Raw genomic sequence first — 17067 nt, 5'->3', positions numbered from 1 at the left:
AGTATGAGAGAGGATAAAGTAAGAAAGATAAAGAAAGAGTAAAGTATGAGAGAAGAGGATAAAACAAGAAAGATAAAGAGAGAGTAAAGTATGAGAGAGGGTAAAACAAATGAGATTAGATGTTTTGTTTTTAGCTAAGAGCGGAAATCAATCACTTAGCAGAAATCAGATACTTGAGGTGAAACAGAGGGAATACAAATCTACAGTTTTCTTTTTACGAACTCCCTTTGTCCCAAAATAGTTATCCCCTATTATCAAAGCACACGTTAACAAGAAAGTAACACAATGTTAAACCACTCAAGCAAGCATATGATAGCCTTCCGAAGTCACAAAATAACATAGTTTTCATACCTTGATTACTTCACATATAAGGATCTACCTCAGTGATGCAACTCTCATGCCTGAGAGCACATCGAAGGCATACTTTGGTGTTATTGCATGAAAGTATGCCAGCAGAAGAACAATGTGTTGAATGCCTGCTTGTTGTGTATCTCGGTGTTTATGTGCATGCTTATGTTGGATTGCAAGACTTTGGAATATGTTTAGTTATTACTCCCTCCTTCCCACGTTACTTGAGGCGTTTCTTTTCGTCACGGGATTTAAGAAAGTTGTGTTTAGTGAGTTAAATAAAGTAGATGAAAGAATAAAGTAAGAAAAAGAAAAAGGTGTAAAGTAAAAGAAAGAGTAAAGTGGGTGAGATTAGACGTGTTGTTTTTAGTCAAAAAGAGAAATGACTCAAGTAACTTGGGACAACCCAAAGAGGAATACGACTCAAGTAACTTAGGACGGAGTATAATAGTATGTTACAAATATTACATTCTTTACAAGACCATCGTAGTTTTATAGCATCATAGTCCATCAAAGCAAAACATACAGCAGCACAGCCTAAGCATCAGTTTAAGTCTTAACATTTTACAGGTGATCACAACACTCTTATGTAGGCTGCTTCATTCTGAACGCCGATAATAATATCTGCACAGTGAAATATATTATTTCAATGAGAATCTAACTACCAGAATCATTTATGAGTAAGATCATCAAATCCTGAAAATGAGAAGCTAATTTATTATCCAGTCATGTCAATATATATGTATGCAGCAGGAAATACAATGTGATACTGCATGAATGTATTCTTATAAATCTATTTTGAGATGCACTCCATTATTTATATCTAATTTCAATTCATAACTTTTACTATGAAACTATTTGTCAAAAAAATAAATTACTGAATTGGGAGACTAAATATCAGTAATGAGAAAACGTGAACTAGAGGAAATTTGATTGATCCTCCCTTCACCCACCATTGCAATCCATGAAACGCTCCAAACAAAACAAAAACTAGATAAATGAAAACAAACACCAGACCTGCAGAATGAGAAACTTACACATAAATATTTATGCCATACATCGCTGCATATTTTCGTAGCAGGCGCTCAACAGTATACCATTCTGAGCGATCTGTACCATGCTGATAATTAATCCGGGGCATGTGTATTGAAGCTGCCAAGTTTTTGAAAGAAAAGGAAAAAAGACATAAAAACACACGTTTATAGATCCTGCGTATTAGATTAGAACTTAGAAAAGAAATGAAACCAAAATACTTGAGCATGAGCATCTGTAACACTACAGAAATCTAAAAAAGAAGTCACTACCATCATGAGCTGTTAACAACATTTGACTGACATTCTTATAGAACCAGAAGGAACCAGTAACACAAGAGTACTTGGATGGCACGCAACATTGCAATGTGTTAAAACATGAATTGAAAAATCGATGGTTGACTTTGTTTGTATTGCTTGCTTATTCATCTATTACACTCGTCCCTTTAACAGGTGCCATTCAAGGAAAAAGTATGTCTATCTTTACAAGATGTGATTGAAACTATTTCTAGTATGGATTTGCCTCAAGATTTGCTTAGATTTCTTCAATTCCTTTCCCTCATTCTAACAATATGCAATCCATCCTCCTTTTAGGAGTAATTTTTATGACTAGTTCCAAAAATTACTCAGATCAATTTCTGTCTAAATACCAACTAAAATACAGATAAAAGGTTTATGTGTTTGATTATATTTTAGCTTCTTTGTCTCACTCCTCATAAGAAAATTTAGACATCTACCTTTCAAATTGATAATCTGCATATCCAAATTTTAGGTAGAAAATTGTAGCTCATAAATGCAACTCGACAATCACTTATCAAAAGTTTAGAAAATGGGAAAATCAGTCTAGTCTCCTGATATTCTTGCTCATTCTCTAACATCATTCTCTAATCAGACTTGGATTGGTACTCCTACTGTCCTACACTCAAACATCAATTCAGTGGCCACTTTACAGTCCACTTCTACTAAAGAACACAAACCACAAACTATGATTTTCAAAAAGAAACCAACATTCTACCTGAATATTGAGCGGCTGAAAATGATGCTTTTGCAAGGCAAACTTCCAAATCAGCCGTAGAGATATCACGACGAGGGACTTTACGCCTCAGATTATATGATTGCACAACAGCTAAACCGACCCATCGACGTGGATCAGTACTAGTACTCTGGTCACCGTGGTCCTCTGCAGAAAATGAGCGAGAAGCCAAAATTATAAACCAAAATCTAAGAATAGAGATGATTGACAATTTGGTTCTACTTGAAAGAACTTAACCCCTGTTGACTCAATAATAGAAAAACCCCTGTAATGTGAAAAATACGAGATGATGAAAAAGTGGTAATGTGAAGTATAGGAAAAACTTTGAGAAACAGAATGAATCTATCTTAACCAAAAGTTTAAGTCATTGAACAGAACTTCAACACTTTAAAGATCTTTTAAAGAGAAACTCAGTTAGAATAGAGGGCTCAGCTCACCAGTAACTTCTATGAGATGTAAATCACCCAGATGGAGATCTCCAAATTCTGAAGCCCGCTGATATGCATTGGGAATAGATGCTGACAGCCTAGCCAGTGCATCAAACAGACCTCCATGCCCCCAATTTCCAGAATCATCAACACAACTGCCATAAAGATTTCAACCGGTAATTTTTTTAATCACAAGTATATGGAAAGCTATTACACACTAAAATAGCACCAGATATAAATACATAAATACATATATAAAGGTTAGAGAAGATCAATCAGTAAATGTGGGTGATCAGTCCTCAACTTTTTGGCTTATGTTCTTCAAAAATCTTCTTCATTGGTCATAGTGATCAGTCCTCAACTTTTTGATCACTTAAGATTCTCAAGATGGAATATATATGAGGTCAATATCTAGGGTGCTGTAGAATAAAGATTAGTACAAATATGTTTAGACCTCACAAATTTGTCTAGAAGAACATGTATGATATATGATCATATCCAGAAATATAAATGGTTAATATGTTTTTGAGAAAAAATTATAAGTGCTTTCAATAAATTTTATGGTTGTGTGGGTAGATAAAAACCCATCATTCACTTCTTATATTATAATTTACACTAAAAAGAATACTTAAAAGCTGAACTTTCTATCTTTTTTAAGAGTTCAATTTCACTTTTTACCGTATTTTGATTTTCTTGAGACTCAAAATGTCAAAGTATGCACTATAGTCTTTAGATCTAATAAGCTCTAATTTTTTAATGAATTCTACGTATAGAACATAAGTGAAGCCAAACTACAGTTATATCAAATTGCATTTAACAGCTGTAAACATGAGAGGCTCTATTGGGTAAGAGAAGAAAAGATTGTGAAGCCACACAAATCCAAACAGTAAATTTATTGATAAGATAGTGAAGCACTTCACATCAAGCATGCACCAAGAGCAAAAATTTGTAAGGGCTACATGATACGAATGATTTATACCTGAATATAATTGTGGACTCGGAAGGGGTAACTGCTGCAGCAGTTGTGCAGTCTCCATAAACAAAATGAACTGAGCCAGCATCTGACACCTCATCCTGATTGACTGGACTGACATGATTGCTGACAGCAAGTGAGTGATATCCTAGTGTTTCCCATTTGGACATTTTTTTCTCCTCTGCCTTCCTTCGAGCAGCTTCCGCTTTAAGATGTTTCTCATCAGGTAAGCATCTCTTATTTCCTGATTCCAGTATGTCACTGTCTTGTTCTGGAGATGCTTGCTTAAACTTCTCGACCCATGCCGTGTATGAAGCTTCATCAAGGTCTGGATTAAAGTCAATAGACTCAGAAGCATCTTGCTTCATTAAATTTTGATCACTCGCCCGATCCATTGAATTGATCCCTAGCTTCCTATCCCTCACATCTGATTGTAACTCATGGCGGGACACAATGACCTTATCAGCTAAAACAGCTAGTTCGCTCTTATCTAATTGGTTATCTGATTTATCTATATTCATCTCCATGGGATCAAAGATATGCAAACCAAGTATGACAGATTTCAAATCACCAGCTTCAGTTCCTCCATTACTTCCCTCACAATCCAGCATTTCATCTCCTATAACATTATGACTGAGTTGTAGCTTCCTTCTTGCTCTATTCACAATAACCTGCATCGTTCCTAATCAGCATCTGAGAAATGTGATTACAAGAAAAAAGTAATAACCTTACCTCCTCAACTGTACGCCCAGTAACCAAATTAATAGATAGCACATGATTACTCTGGCCAATTCTATGTGCACGCTGCAAAGCCTGCTTATCCACTTGGGGATTCCAATCTTGCTCGTAAAATATGACCTACAAAACACAGAATATTCATCTGTTACAACTTACAAGCACACAAGCCAATCAATGCATGACAACCCTTCACGTCAACAAAAATATAGGCTGTTGTAATTGCAAAATCTTTGAAGGTTGAGGTTCTAATTAAGATTATTAAAAAGTCCTGTCTAATTGCACAGTGGCATAAAAGTTTCTATGGATTTTAAGGCAATCAACCCTTTAACTTTTAATCTTTTTAAATTCTTCTACAAAGATTTTCTACTTTTTATAGTAGTTCATCAATGATTCATTAAAATGTTTACTTTTAAGCCTCCATAAATAAATATGAAAAAGTTATTTAAATTTGTACTCCTACATATTACAGTTCTAACATTCAATACTATAGAGTAAAATGTGCTAAAATTATTATAATGATAGTCGTAAATTATTACAATGATAGTCGTCGATGCCTAGAACTAATGGAAAGGGGTTGATGAGGTGAGGCCCATCCATTAATGGTGTGTAGCTAGCAGTTGTTAGCAGAGGGGGCATTGAGGCCCTGGTTTTAAATTTCAAAATTGTTTGATTATCTGTACGAGCCATGACTTTTAAGGATAATAGTAATAGACCTAAATGATTCTCACTGCAAATATAAATTTAATGCATAAAACACAACAAAAGTCCGAAAATTAACAGACCCCTGTCATCATTAAAAGCTAATAAATAGTTTTCTTGTTCTCATCAAGTAACTCAAAGGCTACAACTACAAGCCTACCCAAGCAATTAAATCACCACCAATTTCAAAGAACTATTCTCCAATTATGGAATAAATATCAAAGGTGAAGAAGTCTAAACATCTTTTAAAACTTAACAGTTCATCATCCAAAGTTGACAGCCACCTTAAAATAATAGTTTAGGGTCATAAAGCAAGTACATATTAAGAAACTAAAAGCAAGCTTACTGTATCAGCAGCCACAAGATTTAGTCCCACTCCCCCAGCTCGTGTGGATATCAAAAAGATATATGGTGTGCTCTCACAAGAGTTAATATTAGCACTTGATTTTATGCTGAAATTTCTAATTGCAGCAAATCGCTCTTCTGCTCGAATTGAACCATCAAGACGCTCATAGGTATATTTTCTCATTTCTAAGAAATCCTACAAGATATAATTGTATATTAAAAGACATAAATGATTAATGTAATGTTAATTAGATGCTATAGATCCTAACCATACATAAACAAAAGATAAAACTCACCTGCAATATGTCAAGAGTATGAGTCATTTGGGCAAACAATAGAGCGCGATGCCCAGCATCATGCAACTTCCTAAGTAGCTGATCTAAAATTAGAAGTTTGCCACTAGCCTGATCCAACATCAATTGAGGTGTAAAAATAGCTCCATTAAATAATCATTCACAAACAAAATAGGAAAAACCCAATCGAAGAGTGAGAAATATGTACGAATGCCGAATGCACATGAATACTGAAGGATGAGAAGTAGTATTATTTTATTTTTAATTATTCATTGTGTCAGCCGTCAGGCTGTTAACTGTAAATGGCACAAGGTTTAAAACTTCATCCATAACCTTAAAATCTGCATGGGGTATATTACCTGAACCAGGTGCTCACCCTCCTGATATGGTTCAGGCTCAATACCCGGGAAAAGATATGGATGGCTACATGCTTTCCGGAGCTGAATTACCTGAAGGAGAATTGGTAAGTAACAGCATCAGGCTTGTATCACCATTTTGTACAAATAATGTCATGAATCTACAACATTTAAACAAATAGTCACTGATCAATAAAAAAAAAGTATTGCCCACAATATTTTGCAAAGATGGAGCATTTGTTCCTTTAGAAGCAAGTGCAAGCAGCTTTGGAAGTTCCTTTCTGATTATTGACATATAAACCTTTTTCTGCAGTGGAGACAAAGGTGCCATCCTGCCAATAAATATGAGTATTAAGATAACTTAGATTCATGCTCCACCAAACTTTAGGGAATGAATAGATAGCAACAGTATATCACATATGGAGTAAAAAAGACACAATAGCTTTTTAAAGAAATTAACACAGTGCATATAAAAGATACAATTAATTTTTAAAGAAACTAACACAGTTATTTCAGTAACAGGAGGCAGTAGCAGAGTGCCAGACTCCATAAGTGTAGATTTGGTCCTTCGAAGCATAAATGCACCCAGCACATACTTTAAGATCTTAAACGGTTCCTTCACTTTTTGTGCACCTTGACCTGCTAAAGAAGAAAATAAGAAGCGCCGGCGAGTAGCTCGACTGTGTTACCTAAACTACATTAAAGAACATTACATTTTTCTTCAAAAGCCGAGGACTTTGCAAGATTTCAGCAAAATCCAATTTACCATTCATTAGCACTAGAAAAGGAAGGACCTATATATTTTGAAAAAGACAAACATGCTACGTAAATATATGCAGACAAATTACATGAAGGATCTCCAGCTTCCTTGAAATCAGAATGAAACTGCTCCAGTGTTCCAAAGATCAATGGCATACAGAAGTGCATCAGAGCCCAAAGTTCAGTAAGATTGTTTTGAACTGGTGTTCCAGTGAGAAGCAATTTTCTTGGCATGACGAATCGTTCTCTCAAAACAGTATATAAGACCTGTTACAGTCCAAGAAAGTTGTAAGAGAAGTTAAAAAGGCTAAAGAAATAACTTAAGAGATAAAGCAGTCAGAGCCAGCTATTATATATATGCTCAATACCAGATTAGAACTACATACTAGAGAAAGTACTTCATTCTCGAGAAAATACTTCTGTGATAATGCATGTAGAATCCAGACACTACATGCTGACAGAGTGGAGAAAAGTTTACATTAAGCTCAAAGCTGTAACATAGAATAGCATATATTAAGGCCACTAATTTTTTAATGATAGTTCATGATACAGATTCTCAAAAATGTTTGTAATACAGCATAGCATATAGTCCAAGTATCCAAGAAGCTGTGCTGCAAGGGGAAAACATATAACTTTATCTCAGGGTACCAACACAGCATAACATAAAACAAAATCACTATGTTGCCAGAGAGCTTCATAAATCAACATAGCATAGGACAGATATATATAGTTGACTATTATGCATTTTGCAAAGACTATTTGCTTATACTATGGGGAGAAATTAAAACTTCTCTCACAATATAAATACACAAAACAAATTATACAGATATACTTGCAAGAACTGATGGCTAAGAGGAAAACCACATCAAGCAGAATTTTAAACATACACTGGAATGGTTTTTAAGTCTCTGTGCTTCATCAACTATTGCATAATGCCAAGGGAATTGGGACAGAAAGTCCTGATCAATCAATGCTATGTCATAAGTTGTCAACAGCACATCAAACGGAAATGATGGAACCTGCAACAAACACCAAACATTGATAGCATATAGCAATATGTTACCTCAATTGCAGTAACTAAGTGCATGTAGTTTTACACAAAGAACGGGAAACAAGCACAGAATTACTTACGCGAGATGTGAGTAGACTTTCTTTTACATATTCACTCATTTCCCTTCGCAATTTGCGTCTATATTCTTTTTCCCCAACATAACGAAGCAATCTCAACTTTGGAGCGAAATTCGCCACTTCTGAGACCCAACCATCAGTTACACTGAGAGGGCACAAGACCACTGCAGGGAAAATTAAACATCTTTAGAGCAATTATGATTAAAACATTTTCAAGGACAGAAAATCCCAATATATACTTATGAAAAAGTAAAATCTATTTACTCACGGAATGGCCCAGAAATTTTCAGAAACACTTTCAGGTAACTCAAAAGTGTTACAGCCTGCAGCGTTTTCCCCAGTCCCATCTACAGTGATAAATCATTAGCACAAGAAAATCATTATAGTTTGCTCAACTTTAAATTGAAGATTGTCTAGACGAACTTTTTAAACTATGAGTTAGCAGCTATATATATTAACATTAGGAAAACTACAGTATCAAAATAATCATGCTATGAGGTGCCATATTCCTATAATGGTCCAACTCTACAGCTTTTAACTTGCCTCAGAAGATGTACTTCGTTAGGTATCAATCTGCATAGGTGTAAGATGCAGCGAAAAAGGAATACTCTATCTTGTACTGTATTGCATATAATTCGTTGAATTTAAATCACTGAATACAACATAAAATTTTTCTTTCCAATATATGGTATTCTGAATTATAAAATGCTAACTTGTACATAACAGAAGACTGACAAGCAAGAATGATACACGCGCTTAGGAAACTAACTTCAAATCTTATCCATTATGACCGTGACGATGGACCAAACTGCCCCCTCTTCCAGCATAAATAACAATACAGAATGTTGCAGACTGGGACTAAAGAGTAAATTTCCAAAACCAACAGATTGCATTAGAAGTTAATAATCACGAGTGGAAAAAAGAAGGAAAAAAATGATCATTTGATTTCATAATCACTCAGAAGTCACAACTACAATTCTAAGATAGCTCTTGTGCGAAAGAGAGATAATTTCAGCAACTCCAAGCACTGCTGCCATCATTTACCATTGCATCATAAAAAAACAAGTTTCTCCTTTAAAAGAAAAGAACACAAACATAATTCGTTAAGAACGAAACACTCTCAAATCCAGTTGAGCCAAGTTACAAGTCTCACCTCGTCGCCTGCAAAAACAAACGTAGAGGGGGGAAATCACACGCGCGCGCACGGTAATTGAATCAATTGGAAGTAAAAACTTTTCGAAAAGGTAAAGGGTAACAGTACCAAGTATGGAGTTGACGCCGAGGTGGTAGCGGCGGATGAGCCAGGACACGCCTTCGACTTGGTGCGGTTTGAGTGCCGCTTGGATCCCATAATCCAAGGAATCAATAGGCGCTTCTCCAGCAGCGCGAAAATCGCCGGCGTAGACGCATTTCGCCGCCGAAATCAGCCTCTGCTTGTAGTCCATGTTTCTAATACTACAACGGTGGAGGTATGGCGGTGGTGGTGGTTTTTAAATTTGGAACCAAAGTTACTATAAGGCCCCAATCTATGAAATGCCGCTACAAAATCTATAATACAGTAGTAAATTCTTTTGCAAAGTTGCATGGACTATGGACTTGGTTGTTTTCTTTCTTTTTCTTTTCTTTGGCAGTTATATGGAGCAACTGCCACTAGGATCAGGAACTAAGTTTGAGTTTGAGTTTGAGTTTGAGAATAATCTTGTTGGAGAAGCTATACCTCCAAAATTTGTCCCATCAATTGAAAAAGCTTTCAAGAAAACTGTGAACACTTGTGTATAAATAAATCCCAACAATTTAGTTTTGAAGTGGGCCTTATAACTCTGATTCGTTTTTGCAGTATGAGAGCAACAATTTAAACAACTTTAACATTTATGTTCTTCAATATTAGTATTTGAAATATGTCTGGTTCAACAAGCAGCACAACGCCACTGCAAAAATCTTTGCATTATGACGGCAACATAGATGCACTCAGACTAGCAATATAAACTCTACAGACACAAGTCGAGGCAAGTAGTAAAATGTTTCATTGTTGATTTTGAGGTCTCTGCTGCTGAAAGTTGGGATGATTCTGTTGGGTGTTTTGCATGGTCATCATGCCCGGTTGCATATTCTGACCACTTTGCTGCATGTTGCCGAATGCTCCTTGCGCGCCGTGTTGCTGCTGTTGCTGAATCTGCATCATACCACCGCCTGTGTTGGCTGCCCCCATGTTGAACACTGAAAGTAGTACAAACTTGGAAAGATTAGCAGCAGTTAATGAAAAGGACTCGGATTGCTGTTTAAGACGCACGAGATCTATTTTAAGTGATAATTCATCTCCTTTTGGGAAAGAGTCCATGTACAAAATGACAAAATCATTATACGTATTGACGGTATGAAACATGATAGGATAGAAGAAGGTGACCCGTACTCTGGTCGCTCAGATTTTGAGGAGGTAGAGTTCGATTGGCACCGGACATTGCATACTGGAAGCACGGAAGCGTAAAGGCTAATCAGCAACAGGTTGTAAAACAGTAATCCCCTATGCTACACAATTATTCATAATTCTAAACTGATATTATCAAATCAAGATCATCAAGTGCAAGCATACTGCATTTCACATCAAGTAAAGGCTCTTCATTTAAAAATGATGGCTGTTGTCAGTGCCTTTATGTGTTAAATTTGGTGTGATCTTCTGGCATAGGAAGATTTTGTATAACCATCAAATCCAAGTCTTCGAGAATTTAGGAAGCTAACCTGCATTCTCGGCATAACTGATTGTGATGGCATCATAGCTGACATGTTAGGGATCTGAATTGAAGGTTTGCAATGGTAAGACAAGAATAGAAAAAATCAAGATCATAGAGAATTTAAGTGCAATACTACTGAGTTACATGCAAAAAGACGTAAACCAAACAAAAAGAGATAATCTTTTTCAAATACTTGGGGCTCAGACGTAAACCAAACCAAAATAATTTCAAGCTTCTCCCAGCAGTTGGGTGGAAGATTTTACTTGGGGCTCAGACCAAATCACCATAAGCGCAGAGCTTCTTTTAAGCACTCGTTTTGGGAAAGAGAGAGAGAGAGAGATAAAGCAAGAGAGATTGCTTAAATATTATTTTCCCAAAATGAGTGCTTAAAAGAAGCACCTCACTTATGGTGGGATGGAGGAGTATTAAGTACTCTATTGAAGAAAACATGAGTTAAAAGTATCAAACTCAACAATCAAGAAAAAGTTAGTACAATCAGCAACTAGTTTGGAAAAGGAAAAGGTAGAATGGTACAACAAATAGGCAGAAGATATCTTACCATTTGAGATGTAGGTGTCGCCTGGGCTGCATTAAAGAGGGCACTTTTTGCTGGGCTAGAGAACTGATTTAACTGACGATTCAGCTGATTCCCTTGGTTCATTTGGTTTGGGCTAATATGCTGCATTGCAGCTGATGTAAGCTGTCTACTCTGCAATTGCTGGGCTCCCACTGGCTGCGAGAACTGCACATGATGCTGACCATGCATCTGCTATGCAGCAAATCCAAAATGAGTTAAGAGGTGAATACTTACAATATCAATATAAGATGGATATGGATTTTATTATAAAAGCATAAATACTTAGGAAAGATGTGCAAGACAGTATTGTTGCTAGCCAGGTAATTAGGAAATTATTACATATGGCGATTATAAGAATTTTATGGCCTTTTGTGAGCTTTCTTGCAATCAGATCAATGACAGCAAACATGGAAGAACTTTACTAAATGGTGATAATGTCAAGAGTTACATGCTAAATCCATCATTTTGCCACCAATCTTATGGAAGTTGTCACCCAAGTTAAGTCAGCAAACATGGAAGAACTTTACTAAATGGTGATAATGTCAAGAGTTACATGCTAAATCCATCATTTTGCCACCAATCTTATGGAAGTTGTCACCCAAGTTAAGTGCTTGATTACCGACTGAAACTTTTGTTGTGACTGGCTTGGCATCTCATGCAGTTGCGTTAGTTGATTCTGAAAAGATGATTCACAATAATTTCAAGTGCTGAAAGATGACAAATTAAATATATGATGGCATGCATTAGCTAAAGCGAAAATATTAACATCATCTTGGAATCTGTAAACATATCCGAAACTGAGAACCCACTATAGATGAATGTAAGAAACATTAGTCAATTTAATAATCCATCAAAAAACATTATGCAAGTCAATAATCGTCATTTTTACTTCACGGTGGTAATAAAGGGGTTGGATTGGAGTGATGGAACAAAGAAACAGAACTTGAACCATAATAACTTGGTCTATGAACATATGCTTAGGCCTTTAAGTCCTACATGTAATTTACAGTGAAAAAAAGAGATTTTTGCAACAATAGAGAGATTGCAAGTCGTAATGAAAATAATAGTAACTTCTAGGTTGAACAAGATTTATATATGTTGCACGATCCTGGTAATGTTTAACAAAAGTTGATACCCTTCAATCTCTAAAGAGGGGTAGAGGTCCACACCTGACCAAGGACAGGCATTGATGAAGGTCTTAGCTGCTGTTGACTCAGAAATTGTTGCTGCAACATTTTCTGCCTCTGTTGCAGTTGTTGTTGTTGTTGTTGTTGTTGTTGTGATTGTTGTTGCTGAGGAGATGGAGTGTTCATAATATTTGCACCAGATCTGGGTGAATTGGCATATTGCATAGGAGACGCTGTTGTATTATTATCAAAGGAATTGCTTCCAGTAGGACCAGAAGGGGAAGCTGCTGGTCTTCCAATAAGTTGTGCACCAGAAGCCTATTGGGAACAAAATGTAATAAGGCACAGAAAAGGATCCACCAGAAGAAGATCAGATGCAGTTTTACATGGAAAAGTTATACAGATATATTCTGGTTATCATGTGATCCTCATCTTCTTAGTTATCCGAACACTGCACCATGTCTACCTTACATGACATCCATTACAGAGTTAAATAGATGACACAGTCAACTTGAAAAGAGGGCATCTGTTCAGCTCCTTAAAGGCAACGAAAACACATTTGAACAGGAGGGGCAATGGTAATGTTAACAGTTTGATTAGTGTGGGGAGTGAAGGCGGAAAGGAGGTTATTATTATTGCTTACTTTGATTCCAAAGCCCAGACCAAGCAACATAAATGGGAAGGATTCCCTTCTCATCTGCATTCGGTCCCCTATACTATTACCCCAACCAATCACCTCCTAAGTAAAGCCGTAGAAACTGGACTTTAGAAAAAGTTTCAGTTGTCATAATCATAGCAGGGTCTTATGATAATAGCTACTATGATTACTGACCAGAAGTAGGGAGACACTTTCCATAGCAGTATGAAAGCTATAGCAATTAGTTGATCATCAACAAGAATTACAAGAGGTTCTAATCCAGAGGTTTTTCTATAACAAACTAACCACAGATCCACAGGAGTGTATCATTTTAGGAAATGTGTAAATGTAAGGCACAAGAGTTAAGGCCACCCAAGGCTAGTAATGTCTTCGCACGAACTATAATCATGACAACGGAATTGTTAACAACATAAAAACCCAAAATAATCTTAGTTAGAAAGCTTATGTAAAATGATTGAAATATTGACCTGCAGCAAAGAGCCCTGATTGTTAATGGCAGTAGTTGACATGAGTGGAGGTGTACTCTTCTGGTACAACCCTAAAGTGTACAAACATAACATGGTCAGCAGATGCATCAAATCCTATACTAACAATCCAAAAGACAAGAAGAAGAGACAGAATGATCCTGAAGCAAAGAGAACATAGAAATTGCACACCAGATGAATCCTGGAGACTGTCATTAGTAGCAAGTACATCTACCAAGTGCATCGGAAGTGACGATGCCACTTGTCTTTGGTCTCCAGGTACTTGTAATCCTGCATTTAAAATGTCAAAGAGGAAATTCAATTCAAGAGGTATGTATGATATAGAGCTTAAGGTGCATCATACTTGTGGGTATGCAATTCTTGCAAGTGCATCAAACACAACTGAAATTGATCAAGGGGCACACACATTCATAACATATTGAGAGCTGCTGATTAAAGAATTTGCACCTTCACCATGATTGACAGCACTACGAAGCAAATTTTCTTGTTCTTGTATTTTTGTAGCTTGAACCTTGTCAATAGTTGGAAGAAGATTTGTCCCATGTCGAGTGCTAAAGTAGGACTTACGTGCATCAGCTATGATCTTCTCAGCACTTTCACAGGCTGCTCCTATCATATCAATTCTAGTCTGCGATCAATCACACATACATCATTAGAAAAGGAAAACCCAGTGATGTACACATATATTCCACTAGTATGACTGCCCACCTTGAGCTTCTCAATTTGTGCCGCCACTGGCAGGCCCTGCATACCGTGTAACAGCTGTTCTCTCTTAGTGTTGTCTTCCGTCTCCATTTCGGGCAAAAGCTTAGATGACAGCATAACAGGCAAAACTGCAGCCAAATAACACCCAGACTTAATACACGAAATTGAATCCCCACATTGCACCTCTCTTACTAATCAACATAAAATCAATATAGCGGATTTATAAAGAACCCAGCTCTGCATTCTCATTCCTCTTTTCACTTTCTCCTTCTCATAGCCTTTTTATGTCTTGAAGTGATGCAATCTTATAGGCCAACATTTCGACAAACTCTTAACCACCTTATAGCTATGAGCTACCCCATGATAAATAATGTGAATGCTTAATCACAACAAAAAAAATAAACCGAATAAAATGACTGCAAGGTAAAAGATTAATCCACTTTTCCAGTGTACCAGATAAATCAACAAATACTAATAGCATTCTCAACATTAACCGACGTTCTATGACCTTATAGCTATCCCATGATAAATAATGTGAATGCTTAATCACAGTGAAACATAAACTGAATAGAACAACAGCAGTGAAAAAGGTTAATCCACTTTAGCAGTGTACCAGAGATATCAACACATACTAGTAGCATTCTCAGCATTAACATTCTTAGGATACACAACGAAAGCCTTGGACACATTCTTAATATCTTCAACAATATTATATAGCTCCAAATTCACCATCGAGAACTGCCCCAAAACATCTTGCCTGCACAAACAAATCCCTAATTGATCAATTGCAAAATAATTTGCTCGACTACTGCGGAAAATGGTTGAATTGAAATGGCATGCTCATACCATTTAGGGGTGGCATTCGCGCGCGCTATAGCGTCTAATTCTTCGAGGATGCGAGAGATGGCTTTGAACAGGCTGATAGCGCGAGTTTTTACAGAGTCGAGATTGAGCTGCTGCTGAAGCGCCGGGTTCAGCCGCTCCACAGCCTTCGCCGGCGGTTGCTGGTCTTGGCCTGCTGCCACCGCTGCCGCTTCCATAGCTGCCATTAATATTTTATCGGAGCTCCGACGTTAGCGGTCAGTGTGGATTGGAATTCCGCTTAAATAAAGCAGCCTTTTGTGTTTAAAACTATACTTAATAGAATATCGTGTCAATTTGTAAGGGGTAAAGACATAATCTATAATCTATAAGAGCATCTCCGATGGCCGCGAGCGGGCCGGCTAGCCGATTTCCGGCGCTTGCCGGTCCGCTCGCCGAACCATTGCAAGTGGCGAGCACCAAATCGCCGAAAAAATCGGCGTGCCAACGCCGATTCTCGGGCGCTAGCCGATGCGCTCGCCGATCGGCTGGACGCCATTGTAGGCTCCCGATCGGGGGGCAATCGGCCAGCCGATTTTAAAAATTTTTTTATTTAATGTTTTTTGTGGGACAAACTCATCTTTGGCTGTTTCTCTTTTATAGAGACATCCTTGAATGTTTTATGTTCCACTTTCGATGTGAGACAAACTCATTCTTGGTTGTTTCTCTTTTATAGAGACATCCTTGAAGGTTTTATGTTCCACTTTCGATGTGGGACAAACTCATTCTTGGTTGTTTCTCTTTTATAGAGACATCCTTGAAGGTTTTATGTTCCACTTTCGATGTGGGACAAACTCATTCTTGGTTGTTTCTCTTTTATAGAGACATCCTTGAAGGTTTTAAGTTCCACTTTCGATGTGGGACAAACTCATTCTTGGTTGTTTCTCTTTTATAGAGACATTGTTGAAGGTTTTATGTTCCACTTTCGATGTGGGACAAACTCATTCTTGGTTGTTTCTCTTTTATAGAGACATCCTTGAATGTTTTATGTTCCACTTTCAATGTGGGACAAACTCATTCTTGATTGTTTCTCTTTTATAGAGACATCCTTGAATGTTTTATGTCCCACTTTCGATGTAGGACAAACTCATTCTTAGTTGTGTTTTTTCAATTAATGTACTTTTTAAAATTTTAATATTATTATTGAGTTTTCTCATATATGTGTTGTAAATTTAATTCCATATTTTATGTGATTGTTAATTATTATTTATTTTATATAATTAGGAGTGATGTGGCTAGGCTATTGCTGGGCTATTTGCTTGTCCTGATAATGTGGCGAGATGATTTTTAGTGCTGATGATGTGGCAGGAGAAGTTTGTGACTAGGCTATGGCTAGGCTATGTCTGGGCGAAAGCTATTGTGGATGCCCTAAATATATAGAGGGGCAGCTGTGTGCCTATTTACAAGAATGGGAAATATGCCTATTGGCTGAATTGAGAGCATTAGCAATGGGGCGCGCCACATCAGCAGTTTTATCCTCCTACCTCCCCACCTGCAGTGGGGCGCCCTAAGGTGCGCCCTATGGCGCGCCACATCATCATTTTATTGTTTTGTTTAATTAATTTAACTATTTTCAAATAACAAGTAACGAGTAAATAAAAAACGGTCTAAATAACAAACGGCGAAGTTTTAATAAAAAAAAGTTACATCATTGAACTAATAAAAAAAAACTAAGTCGGACCAATTCTCAACTTCCGACGCAGCTCATCGAGTAACACCCAGAGATATTCGGCTTCGTCGGGGTCGGTACACTTCTTGAGGGCCCTGTGCGTCTGCAACATCGTCCTTGCCATC

At 37.1% G+C, this 17067-nt stretch overlaps 2 protein-coding genes across 8 annotated transcripts; both read right to left on the bottom strand.

The window, feature by feature from the left end:
* Positions 1-711: 711 nt before the first annotated feature.
* On the bottom strand, positions 712-9847 carry LOC121795854 (probable helicase CHR10). Of its 4 annotated transcripts, none has more exons than XM_042194489.1 (17): positions 9393-9847; positions 9285-9292; positions 8400-8478; positions 8135-8295; positions 7891-8022; positions 7093-7270; positions 6748-6886; positions 6459-6576; positions 6248-6337; positions 5892-5999; positions 5597-5791; positions 4546-4671; positions 3820-4484; positions 2850-2995; positions 2395-2559; positions 1386-1458; positions 712-972 (listed from the first exon to the last, which is right to left on the bottom strand). In XM_042194489.1, exons 1-17 carry the CDS (start codon positions 9574-9576, stop codon positions 948-950), a joined length of 2592 nt encoding a protein of 863 aa, XP_042050423.1. In that variant the 5' UTR covers positions 9577-9847; the 3' UTR covers positions 712-947. The 4 variants fall into 4 exon arrangements, with proteins under 4 accessions (XP_042050423.1, XP_042050420.1, XP_042050422.1 ...); XM_042194486.1 differs by having other exon boundaries at positions 1386-1500; positions 9393-9844; XM_042194488.1 differs by having other exon boundaries at positions 1386-1500; positions 6748-6883; positions 9393-9842.
* Positions 9848-9982: 135 nt separating this feature from the next.
* On the bottom strand, positions 9983-15553 carry LOC121795855 (mediator of RNA polymerase II transcription subunit 8-like). Of its 4 annotated transcripts, none has more exons than XM_042194491.1 (12): positions 15259-15553; positions 15045-15169; positions 14416-14540; positions 14155-14335; positions 13879-13977; positions 13690-13760; positions 12607-12882; positions 12057-12113; positions 11420-11626; positions 10868-10921; positions 10536-10596; positions 9983-10348 (listed from the first exon to the last, which is right to left on the bottom strand). In XM_042194491.1, the coding sequence occupies exons 1-12, from the start codon at positions 15459-15461 to the stop codon at positions 10155-10157; spliced, it is 1653 nt and encodes a 550-aa protein (XP_042050425.1). In that variant the 5' UTR covers positions 15462-15553; the 3' UTR covers positions 9983-10154. The 4 variants fall into 4 exon arrangements, with proteins under 4 accessions (XP_042050425.1, XP_042050426.1, XP_042050427.1 ...); XM_042194492.1 differs by having other exon boundaries at positions 10542-10596; XM_042194493.1 differs by lacking the exon at positions 12057-12113.
* Between the last annotated feature and the right edge of the window lie 1514 nt (positions 15554-17067).

Source organism: Salvia splendens, chromosome 3 (assembly GCF_004379255.2).
Source record: "Salvia splendens isolate huo1 chromosome 3, SspV2, whole genome shotgun sequence".
Classification (NCBI taxonomy): Eukaryota; Viridiplantae; Streptophyta; class Magnoliopsida; order Lamiales; family Lamiaceae; genus Salvia; species Salvia splendens.
This window is presented reverse-complemented; position numbering and strand designations above follow the sequence as displayed.